The following is a 12,837-nucleotide window of genomic DNA, read 5'->3' as shown; positions in this document are numbered from 1 at the left end:
AATGGCTCCTTATGTATTAGGAAAGATGATCTGTTGATGTTTGATATAAACCTAAATTGTTAAAATAGCTGCAAGCTGCAATGAACAGGCTCCAAGCACAAAGGGCAGTCTTCAACTTAATATGACCTGCAGAAGAATTTGAAAACATGCCGAACATGCATTTATAAAATGCCACAGGGTCAGCAGGTTTGAATTGTCCAATTGGGGATTCAAATTGTAGACCTTTGTATCCCTGGAGAAAGTGACTTCCTGACTGCACCACAGGGGATATCTTCCTACAGCGTTTCTCACAACATGAGGCAATGACATCACACATGCAAAACCGGACTATTTTTGTCTGTTTAAATTAAAAACGGTCAAAATGTTGGTTGGAAGATTCAGGGAAAAAAATCACACATCATTGTCTGGTTTCAGCTGTATCATCAAATATTTTAGACAAATGTGTTTAAAATGTTGATAAAATTGAAAATGTTGTGCAAACAGCACAACTAAAATCAAGATACCAAAGCAGACGGATCTTAATATGTGGGCTGAGTTTGGTTACAATAGCTTAATCCAGTATATATGTAAAACTAAACTTAAAGATATAGGTTTAGGTCAGATATGCTGTGTACCAAATTTGATGCCAATTGCCCAAAATTTGGAGGAGTAGAAATTCATATTGGTTGTGGGGGACATTTCAGGAACTGTAGCTAAGAAAAATATGATAATAATAATAATAACAATAATAATAAAAATAATAATGATAATTGTAGTAATTAAATGTGTGAAGCAAAATTGAACCAGAAGCCAACAAAGGTTGAATGGTCTCCATGAAGAGGAAGGAAAGGTTTTGTTTCTTATGGGACATTTTTGAGGGCAGATTTGATTAATTGAGCCTGGGACAGGAGGCGACGATGTTATTTTCAGTTCTGTTCCTTTCTGACAGATGTTTACTCACCACTGTACTGGTATTTTTAGTGTGTTATAAAGTAAGGGAATGTGTATGTGCATCATGCTGTTAACAAATACTTCTAGTAGAAAAAATGTCAGAGTAGATAATAATGATTATAATAATTCTCTATGTTTCTCATAACACTCTGTTCAAGAGCTTTACCATTACCTTAAAATAGTGCACTGTCTATTCCAGTAAAACAATCTTTTGTTTGGGCTCTGTTGCCATAATCCAGTCACACTGTGTCTTAGGAGTACTGTGCAGTCAGTTATGCTGTGTTGACAGATGAAATAAGCAGGCCAGGATGAAAAACATTTGTTGCCTGGATTGGTATGTTAGGCACATTCTTGTGGCCAGTCAGTGTCTGCCTTTGTTTACTTTGTTTTTGCCATTACTCAACAAGAAAACACTGACTCAGATGGTTCTATAGTGTTACATTCTAATTCATATGTGATTTCAGTTTCTCTCTATCTGACATGTCATTTATAAGTAATCATTTATAATCACCGGCAATTATAACATCTTGGATTATCTGTCTTTAGGAAAAGGTTTGAGTATTCAGCTCAGCTAACCTTTATTTCAAGTCTTGATGAATGATTCAATTTATTTTGAAATCAGAGGAAATTATGGAAGCACTGACTTGGAACTCTTTTATTTTAATGCAAAATTACATTCAGATCTAATGTCATTGCAACAGAGCATCATCATCTGTTATCAACATGAGTCTGTAGCTTCAGTTGTATGCTTGATTCAGAAGTCCTGTTGTGCTTAGTGTAAATGTACCAGCCTTCTATTACCAGATTGTTTACTAGAAGAAAGGAAATCTGTGTTCTACCTCTCACTGTACAGCTTGTAAGTGACTGTTATCCTCTCCTCTAGGACCTGCTGGGGAAAGATATTTTGGAGTTTTGCCATCCTGAGGACCAGAGTCACCTGAGAGAAAGTTTCCAACAGGTACGACAGCTGGGCCTAAATATCTGTTTATTTGACTCAGGTGAAAAGAACAATAGGATACATTTTCTGGCTAAAAAATGAAAAGAGGACAGAAAAGGGAAATACTGAAAAAAATCAAAGCTCATTACCTCACACACGTCAGAGGGAGCAGCAGTCATGGTATCACTATTGGCCGTCATTTGACACATCTCTGAATTTTTAGGATTATTGGACACTGTGTGAATGGGTAAAATATTATTTCCTGTTGGCAGTACATGGTGCTGGAGATGACATAGGTCTCACTTCCTGTTCCCCATAAACAATTCTAACTTCTAACTCATATCACTGATATGGATATACATTTTCAGGAATATTGGACATTGTAGGAGATAAATATCACATCCTCTGTCCACTATGTAACGCTAGAGAACATCGACTTATATATATCATGTTATTGCATATCATGTGGAGCACTTGGCAACGGCGGCAATGAAAAACTCCGGGAAGAAACCTCAAACAGAACTTGGCTCTAGGTGGCAATCTGCTGGGTGAAGAAAGAGAAAGACAGTATCATCTGAGAAATAAGATAAGTTGTAAAAGCAGGCATGGCAGCTTGGGTTGGAGTAAAGAGTTTAGGTGGTGGATTGGGACGATATGAGAAAACGGAAGACTGCAAGTGAGAATGCGTCTTTAATTTCAAGCAGCGTGAGGAATGCTATATCTGGAGCAGATGGTGTGGATGCAGCCTGACAGCAAGTCGGAATTAAGAGGAAAGCAGGGTGCATTTTTATCTGTCTCTTGGCATAGAAGTCCTCTGAGCAGTGAAATAAACTGGGAGTGGATGGAGACGAGGCCCAGCTGCTGGTTAGGAGTTTATAGAAGAAGCAGATATCGCTAAGATAAACATGCATGGTATATGATTTGTTGGCCATCAGTTGAGGTTGCTGGAAGTAGGCATCTTGGGGCCATCCACCCTTAGTGAGATGAGCTGCAGGAACTGGTGAAGGTGGGAGATAGGGGATCCTGACATGCCGGTGCCAGGGGCCCCGGGCTACAGCAAGCTACTGTGACTGCTGGATGTAGGCAGCAGGGGCCACTGGCCCTGCTAGGTTCCCCTGCTAAGGCTGGCTGTGATAACTGGAGCTGAATGGCAGGGAATGCTGACACCCTGGTGTCAATGTAGGCTGCCGGTGCTGGTGTTGTGTTCCAGGGCCCTGGCATTCTGGTGTTGGGTGCCCCATTTGAAGTACTGAAGTGAGGTTAGAATGGCAACTGGCAATTTGGTGCAGAATGATAGAAACAGTGTGAAGTTACTAAAGTAATGTTAGATCAGTTGTATTACCAACTTGCAGTCCAGTGCACCCAACAGCAGATGTTACTGAAGTGACTTTACATCAGTTTTATTGGTAGCTTGCAACCCACTGCTTATAACAGCAGGTGATACTGAAATAATGTTGATTAGTATTGTTAGTATTTGGCCGGCTGGTGAGTGAAGTGGTGAACGATTCTGTAGTGACTTCAGATTAGCTCTCTTAGTATCTGGCTAGCTGGTGCCAGTGCCTATGTTTTATTAGTTGTATTAGTAACTGTAGTAGATAGATGTTACTAAAGTGACATTATAGTTGAATTAGTTATGTCCAGCCTGGTGCAAATGATGGTAGGCGTTACAGAAGTGACGCTAGATTAATTGCATTAGTAATTGGCAACCCATTAGGGAATTTTCCATATTTAGGGTCAAGCATGGGCCTAGAGGTCACAGTAAAGGCAGTACTATCATCTCAGCAGAGATACATACTGTCTCTCCCCTTCAGACGGTGAAGGTAACTGTCTGTGGTGTTTTGGGGGAATGCAGGAGTCACTTTGATAATGGTGATGCAGCATTGCTGTGGCAGCCAAGATCAGAAGATCTGACTGTCTGACTCCTTAAATCCACAGATGGGTAGCTGTGTTTCTTAGTTTTTAGAATAATGAACCAATAAGCAATTTCTATTACTGTAGATGCATTGAGTATGGACATTAATTGGCATAGAGTATTGGTGGTACTATCTGTGAAGGTTTAAAGATTGTTTCCTCAGAGTTGTGAAGACATCCTGGAGTCCTGGACAAATTCTCCATAACACAGCCCAGTGCCAGTAACTATAGATTCACTAAAGACATGTTAGATTAGTTGTGTTAATAACTGTTAACCCTGTGCACATAACAGCAGGCATTACTGAAGTGATGTTAGTGAGAATAACCAAGTGGGGTAATTGGTAATCCAACGTCTATAGTTGAAACAGCAGGATGTTTCTAAAGTGGTGAGAATAGCTGACTTTTCTTCTCTAAAATACAATGAAGGAAATGCAACCTGGTGCCACGCGCAGAAAGCAGAAGTAAGTGGGGGTTGTAATAATTAGGGCTGAGTATCCTGCTGGCAGTAATAACTTTAAATGATCAGATAAGGAAAGGTTGTTGAGGTGAATGAGACATGATGCAAACATGGTGGTTTGTTTAGAGTGAGGAACTGCCAGAAAAGGTTTGGAGTCTGTGAGTCAGAGAGTCTTGTTAGGGGATCTTGAGCGGAGGAGCAGAAATATGCTGGGCTAGGCTCAACACACTGGAGGCTGAAGGAGTGCCAGCACACAGGACCTACAGGATGGACTCTTAAGCTTTGGCAACATCACTCACAGCTACTGTGTTCATTGTTGCTGAACATGAAGAGAGTGCCTCACTCCTGGACCCCAAGCTGACCACTGTGCCAACTGGGTGTCTCTCAGCAGGACTGACTTACAACTGACCTGAACTAAAAGCATAAGTGCTTTGGGGTCATTTGAACCAGGAGAAAAGGAACAGAAAACACTCCTCTTTTGGGCCTCTTTCCCAGATGGAGACCATAAAGTCTAATTCACATTCGTGGAAGGCATGGACATCATGTCATCCTGTAAATCTTAATTTCATATAAATTAAATGTCTGATCATTATGTAACCTACATAATGATAATGACCATATGAAACTCACACAGTGTTATTTGTCCTGTAAATACGTGAAGAATGGTATAACTGTGACAGTTGTGTACTAATCTACTGATATTATTTGTTATGTTAAGAGTTAATGAATGCTTGCTAACTATACAATGGTATTTAAAAATCAGCTGATTGTTGAACTTTTGATCTATTGACCTCACAGACAATCATATTTTAATAGTTAAATACAGGAAACATATTAATGAAATTACTTTCTTCAGACTTGGACTAACACTCACACTTTGACTAATGTACCCATACATTTTTTTAATGCTTCAATACATCCACATTTTCTGGTGTTTCTGAATGATCAAGGTCAAGAGATAATAATAAAAACTCACAGAGGTATAAAAGGTCCGTGATACTAGATGATATAGTTTCATCAATTATTCGAATGAATCATGTCGATGATGCATAAATGATGACTTCATTTTAATACAGCTGGAAGCAACATATCAGGGTTCCAGTAAAGCTTTCAAAGGGAGACAGAGTGTGATTAAGACCGAACGAGATAAAATCAAAGAGGCTATTTTAGTACAATGTGTTTTATTTTGTCAAAAGTCAGTATCAGCATTCCTTATCTGATTTAATTAGATCCATTTGTAACCAAAGTTAAAATAACTAGTTGAAGACAGAAAGATATTCTGATAAGAGAAACTGATGTGACGCAACAAGAAAGGATTATCACTCTGCTAGTCACACAGTCCACTCACCCATCTGGTTCATTACTGATGTTATCATATACAATATCTGTCATTTAAACTGGTAAAAGTGCTGCTCAGAATATGTGCCTGTCGAAGTTGATTGAGTGTTTTGTGCATTAAAAAAAAAAATAGAAAAGAAAAAATGAAAAGAAAAAGGAGGGAATAAGAAGAGGTTTTTTTTTCGTCAGCCTCAGAGAGAAACAGATACAAAACAGAACGGTGGCTATAGGAACACAACCTTCTAAAAATGCACTTGGATATTCACAGAAGTGAGTTCTCCATCAGACTGCATCAGTAATACAAGGTTTGTGGGGTTGTGTTGTTTAAAGTAAAAGAGAGCTACATATGAATATGTTTAAAGGACCAGTGAGGAGGACATCGTAGCATCTAGTACCCCCAACCCCCATTTTTCAAGTGTCTTAAAACAACAGTCAGGAACCCAAAATGAACATTAAAGCTGTTCTTGCTGTAATCATTCCTCCTGTTCATACTGAACATTAGAAGATCTCTTCATAATGCTCTTACAATGGAAGTGATGGAGGACTAAATCCACAGTCCTCCTTCTGTGTTTAAAAGTTGATCTGAAGCTAATATGAAGCGTCAGCCGTCCAAATGGTTCAAATCAAGTCTTCTATGTTTCAGTGTTACAGTGTTTTTAGTTCCAAAGTCTTTTTGTTACTTTACTTCCACCACAGCTCAACAGGGAAACACTAAGAGGGAATCTGATGCTAAAAAGACTGTAAATGTGTCAGATATCACTTGATATGACTAACTCACACTGATGAAGCTCAATAGAAGCTGATCATCTACTTATAAAAGCATTGTTGCACAAAATGACTGTGATCATTCATCTGCAGAATGCTTTCATTACTCAGACTGATAGTAATCAGTGAGATTTGCTCAGAGCATAGCAGCCTGCCACAGAGAACACAAAACCCACCAGATAGCAGCAGTACAGGACAGCTCAACTCAAAGCTAAGAAAATGACACTCCGTACACTCTACCCACAATGAACAGTTTTTGTCAACAATTAGTAAATCGGAATTGCAATAAATGGAGTTCCCACTCTGTTCTTGGATCAGATAATATAGCCCTTTCAAATCAGATGAATGTAGACTTGATAACATCATGTTTGTCTGAATGTGTCTTTGATACATTTCACTCAGGTGAACACAGTGGAAATTACACCTGCAAAACTGAAGGAAATTCGACAGGGATGAAAATGATTTAAAGCTATTACCTCTATTCTCTCCAGACACAGGTAGATTACTGTCTCTAAAACACAAATATGAATCAGCGTGTCTCCTCATTCTCCAGGTGGTGAAGTTGAAGGGTCAGGTTCTGTCCGTGATGTACCGTTTCCGTATGAAGAACAGGGAGTGGATGCTGATCCGAACCAGCAGCTTCACCTTCCAGAACCCCTACTCTGATGAGATAGAGTACATCATCTGCACCAACACCAACGTCAAGTAAGTTCACACGCACACACACGCATACACACACAAATAACATAACATATTTACTTTATATCATGGAGACTTACTTTTAAAAATATTTACAGAACAGTAATTCAACTCGATACATAGAGGTATCATCATCATCATCATCATCATCATCATGTCTCTCCATCACCTGACGCCTGGCCTGCCATGTCTTTCTCTTTTTCTTTTAATCTTGAATCAGTTGAATCTTCTTCCGTCTTGAATCCGTTCTTTCAACAGCATTAACATTACACCATCCAATTCTTCCTCACTTCCGTCTCCTCTCTCCTGATTCCTTCGCCCGCTCTGGAAACGTGGAAAGCTCCTTTTTAAAATTCTGACAGAGCATGAAGCACAACTTTAACTTGCGTGGTGATAATTACAGTCATTTTGGACAATTGTCACACAGTGGGAATGCTTCAGCAGTCAAGCTATCCAAACTAGACAATTAAAACTTTACCGTCACTGAAGAGCTTGTTACTAAGTTGTATTTTTACAGATGACAGAGGGAGTGATCTAGACCTGCTGTACAGATTACCTCACGTCAGTTAATGTCATACACCATCCTCTGAACTCTGATTCATTCTTCTATCTCATGACAGCAGCTGCATTCTACCTGCTGGTATTAAACATCTGCATATCAGGAGCTCCTGCTGCTTTTTTGGTCCATCTTAACAGTAACAGACACTTCTGTTCACGTCTCATACAAGGATCCAGTGTTCAAATGGGAAGTAAAACGAGCGTTACTATGGCTACTATATTTTTTGACAGAAGCGGTGTCAAGCTGCAGATCGAGCCATGCAGGAAGTCAGTCTCAGGAGCCATTTTCTGGTCAATCTTCAATATAAAACACCCTGTTCAGATGTTCGATTGTATATCAACAGTGAACACAATTAAAACAGACAAAGTAAAGAAGAAATTTAACTTAAGAACTTGACTGAATCAACAGCAAGTCAACATCAGTACAGGCAAAGCTCTCCACTCCTGAAACATGACGGAACAAAATCAACCTGCACCCAAACGCAACACAGCCATGCTCAGTGGAATCAAGATATAATTCATGTCAACCTGTATAGGAAATAAGATTCATTGCTCTGAACTTATACTTCTCACCTCACTCTTTTCTTAGTATCAATACTCACATGCCTTAGCTAGTCAACAATAATGCTGACTCTATCCAGACCTTTAAAAAGTAGGAGTATCTGTCCTCTGACTGTTCTAGGTAACACATATAATACTTACTAATACTTTCATTCATTTCATTTGATCTCATTAATAGTCTGTGTAAGAGATGTATTAAATACATTTAGATAAACATTTATAGGGATTGACATACACCAAAGATGGACTGTACTATAAACTGAACCTCTCAAAATGTCTGCATATAATATATTCTGTATACAATTCAAATAACATACTGTGACTTTTCTGTATCCACATGGGTCCTTCCTTATCATAGATTCCTACTATGAATCACAATGTGGTGACAGTACATGAGATTCTATACCCAGTGGCATGCAGAGAGATGTCAGGCAGTAGGGGGCAGTGGTGTCACTGTTGATTTACTCACTAGGCTTCAGCTAAGGCAGAGAATAGTTCATACTTTGAGTAGATGGTGCACAGCCTTATCCAGGAACATCCATCAACATGGACTGAGAGCTTTTCAAATGGACTGTTGTCATCAGGTAGATGAAGTCAGGTTCTTTGTCAGTGTCCATCAGTCTCCATATGTCCTGTTCCTCCTCTACTGTCCTTATAGCCATTACCATGAGTTTAATATCCCTGTGAGCTCAGCAAGTTACCTGTTAATACAGTTAACAGGTAACTTATTATTACAGTTAATAGCAATCAGTCACCTATATGCAAGTGTGTGTCACATGCATGATACAGTACATCTTACTGGTGTATTATACAGTCTGCTCATCAAATCCAACCTGTCTGAAACTGGAAAAAAAAATAGGCACCACAAAAGACCAGAGCAGCCTGGGCAGGAACTCAACCGGACACTTCCAGTATAATGTAAGCCAATCATCTAAGAGGGATCCATCTAAATGAGTTTCTATTGGTCACGCCGGACAAATGTTTCTGGCACAATTGTCACTTTAACTGTCGGTTGTATAGTGAGAGGAAATATCTAGGCCATTATATTTCTTGTTGTTGTCAGTAATTGTACGATTGAGTTGCCAAACGGGACAGTTTCCTCTAATACATTTGGCCAGTCTTATCAGTTAAATGGCGAACGGCGAGCTGTTGATTTGAAAGCTTGGAATCGGTGATAAATGGTGCCACTTTATGTGTCCAGCGCTTCCTCCATTCTATCTCTGTGCAGCAGCTGATCACAGCGCTTTTCAGCAGCGACCGGCAAACTTGTTGTGACATCTCTAACTATGAAGTAAACCTCTCCACAAGCAACACTCCGGCTCAGTTTGTTGTGGTGAATACAAGGAGGAGGCTGAGTGATGAGCCTGTGACAGCATTCTTCTCTGCCTTCTCTGCTTCCTGTCAAATCACATCTATGTACATAGAAGAACCAAGAGTGTGCACACACCTTCACACACCTTCACAAACATGCATCATTGCCGTTCTAGCAGTGCCACAGCTACATGATATGGGATCAGAAGCTTGATTACAGTGTTGCTTTAAACCCGTCGTAGCAAACATGGAAAGGAAGAAAACTGTGTGTAACTGTAGATTTTATAGCTCAAATAACATTGACAGGTTATTATTATATCCGCCTTTTAATGTGTTGCAGGCAGCTACAGCAGCAGCAGCAGGCAGAGCTGGAGGTTCACCAGAGAGACGGACTGACTGCCTACGATCTCTCTCAGGTAACCACGTCAGGACCCCTCTATGCTGGTCAGGGAATATAATTAGACGCAATTATTAAATGACATTTGAAGGTGTTGTAGAGTGCAGTCTATTCATTAAAAAAAATAAAAAGTTTCTATATTAAATGACCATGCATTAATGTACAGCAGCAGTTCACATAGCATGGCAAATAAACAAAAGGTTTGTCGTTGTGATGTAACACAGTTAATATATATAACATACTATGATATTATAGAATTTGTACTATGTGCTCATATAGAAAGTTGCATGAAAAATGAAACTAATGACTCTTCTTACATCTATGCCTGTATTTATTAAGTGTCTCAGATTACAAAGTAAGTCCTAACCGCAACAAATTCTGAGTGCTCCAAGGTTGAAATAAAGCGGAACTCCCTTTAATTGGTTTGATGCATTTTGACAAAGCAGAGCTTTGATGACAGAACAATCAGGGATGAAGGAGTAAAGCAACGTTTGTCTTTTTTTTTCTTTTTGCTTGTCACTGCAAATTCATACGGAAAAATATTTGGATGGAGTCCCGGCTAGTGAGACATGTGTTGTACATGCGTCTCTGTAGGCATATGGGTTCTTTTTGGTGTAACGTTTTGTGACTTTATGCCCTGTGACCCCCTCACTTCCTCCCCACTCTCCTCACTTCCTCCCCACTCTCCTTACTTCCACACTCAGGTACCTGTTGCCAGTGTCAGCAGTGGAGTCCATGAAGCAGGGAAGAACATTGACAAGACAGAAGCCCTGTTCTCCCAGGAGAGAGACCCACGCTTTGCTGAGATGTACACTGGCATCTCTGGCTGTAAGACATACACACACACGCACGCACACACGCATGCACACACATACACGCACACACACACACACACCTCCTGTTTTTTTACCTGCTGTTGGTCCTCCCTGTTATTTCTATAATGTTGACTTTGGTGGGTGTGTGTTTCTTTGTGTGTGTGTGTAGCGGGAGATAAGAAGATGATGGTTCCTTCCTCTACAGCAGGAGGACAGCAGCTGTATTCCCAGAGTTCCCCCTTCCAGCAGGGACACTCCAGCAAAAGCTTCAGGTACATGTCACCAGTGTGTGTTAGTGTAGGTGATGCTCAGCAGGATACATCCGTTACTAATGTTGCTCTGTGGGTCTCTATGGAGAAACCTGACCAGACCTCTTATTTCTGTTTTCTTTGTGTGTGTGTGTGTCCATGTTTGTGTACCCAGTTCCTCTGTGATCCATGTTCCCGGTGTGAATGACATCCAACCATCAGGCTCATCCAACCAGAATCTAGCTCAGATCTCCAGACAGCTCAACCCGGGCCAGGTGGCTTGGTCAGGCAACCGACCCCCCTTCTCCGGCCAGGTACTTTAATACACACACACACACACTCCTTTTGTATCAGTAATGAAGTCAGCTATCTGTGTGGTTGTCATGATTGTCAAACTATTTTTGTCTGTGACCTCCTGTAACCCAGATTCCTGTCTCTGGTGCCTATTAGCAGATGTTTGTGTGTGTATGTGTGTGTGTGTGTGTGTGTGTATGTGTGTTTCATAAACTTGAGCTGAAGGAATGTGCTGAGCATATGTTTTTTAACAAACCCATCTGTCTTCTTTCTCCTGGTCTTGATAACTCCTCACACACTGCTGATGTTGTTTAGGTCATTCCACTGGACTGAAGTCTTTGTTGTCCAGTCATCTTTAAATGTATCATAGTAATTAGAGCCAGATGATACGAGGGGAACAAAGTTACCACCTCATAACCTCTAAGCACGGCAGACATTAAGGAGAGCTAACATCACGCAGGGTTTCTGTGTGTTCTAGAAAATCAGAATAACTTGTAATTTTCTTCAGGCTTCTAACTAGATGAACAACAGACAAACACAGCAGAGACACATGTAAGGTTCAAAAAGGAGTTTTTTTGCAAGTAGAGGACCAGGCAGGTTCAGAGGAGGGATCTATGAAGAGTTGTAGAACCAGAGTCCAGCACAGAGGAGGTCCATGAAGGGGGATAACAGGGTGTACTACAGGCAGAGAACAAGTTAGCAAAAGTACGAGTTATGGTGCGTTCCAGTTGTATTTGGAAGTTGGAATTTCTGAGTTTCTAGTTGGAAATTTCAACTGGAACGCCCCCTGAAGTCGAATCTCCGACTCAGAAAGTCGGACATACCCCACCAGCCCCAACCTCAAAATCCAAGATTGCAGCCCCGCTTATTAACAGTGTGAACGTTGTAGTAATATCCTGTTTATTAGCAGTTTTCTCTTATTTGTGTCTCATTAAACCAGTCATACTGTCCAACTTCTATCTGTGGACGTGTTGCTACAGTGTTTGTATGCTCAAAATACAGCCAAATGTGTTTTTATCAACTGGTAATGCTATCAGTGGCTAACCTGGTTTTCCAACTGAAACGACTCAAACTCGGGTGTGACATCATTCCCAGCTCCAAATTCCAACTTCGGACCCTGTTTTTGTTTTGTTTTATTTTGTTGCTTGACATTTTGTGACGCATGCTGTATTGCGTATTTTTGTCTGAAGTATATTCTGTAAATAAAGTATTGTGCAAGTACATGATACACAAATACATGATTAATAGCATGTCTGCATTCAATTATGGCCCAAAACTATTCTGGGAATAATGATTTGTCTTAGGAAAAACATTATTATTATTATTACATTTGAACCAAAACAAGTCCCAAAAGTGTATTTCCCCTGTGTCTGACACAGCTTGAAATACTGTACAGCTCTGCTCAAGAGTGAAGTTATTTGTTATTTATCACATACACAGTGACTGAAATGAATGGTAACCTTGCATTTTATTAAAATAATGCAACATTTGCCCTGAACAGTGTTGAAACTAAAATATGATTTATTATCAATACATATTTCTGTTTGGAAACCAAAAAACCTCTGAAAATAACTGAACTCATGTATATCACATCAAAATGAGTGGTACCCTTTACA

The 12,837-nt window shown here is 40.0% G+C and overlaps 1 protein-coding gene across 1 annotated transcript in view; it reads left to right on the top strand.

Annotated features, from left to right (window-relative positions):
• Positions 1–12,837, top strand: part of arnt2 (aryl-hydrocarbon receptor nuclear translocator 2) — a 69,770-nt gene that overhangs the window by 39,613 nt on the left and 17,320 nt on the right. The window contains exons 11-16 of the mRNA XM_062419117.1: positions 1,814–1,888; positions 6,892–7,043; positions 9,808–9,883; positions 10,569–10,692; positions 10,849–10,951; positions 11,103–11,241. Coding sequence (XP_062275101.1) covers positions 1,814–1,888; positions 6,892–7,043; positions 9,808–9,883; positions 10,569–10,692; positions 10,849–10,951; positions 11,103–11,241 — 669 coding nt within the window. The remainder of the gene's footprint in view (positions 1–1,813; positions 1,889–6,891; positions 7,044–9,807; positions 9,884–10,568; positions 10,693–10,848; positions 10,952–11,102; positions 11,242–12,837) is intronic.

Source organism: Scomber scombrus, chromosome 1, assembly GCF_963691925.1.
Source record: "Scomber scombrus chromosome 1, fScoSco1.1, whole genome shotgun sequence".
Lineage (NCBI taxonomy): Eukaryota > Metazoa > Chordata > Actinopteri > Scombriformes > Scombridae > Scomber > Scomber scombrus.
The sequence above is the reverse complement of the archived record's forward strand: the minus strand, read 5'-3'. Positions and strand labels throughout refer to the sequence as shown.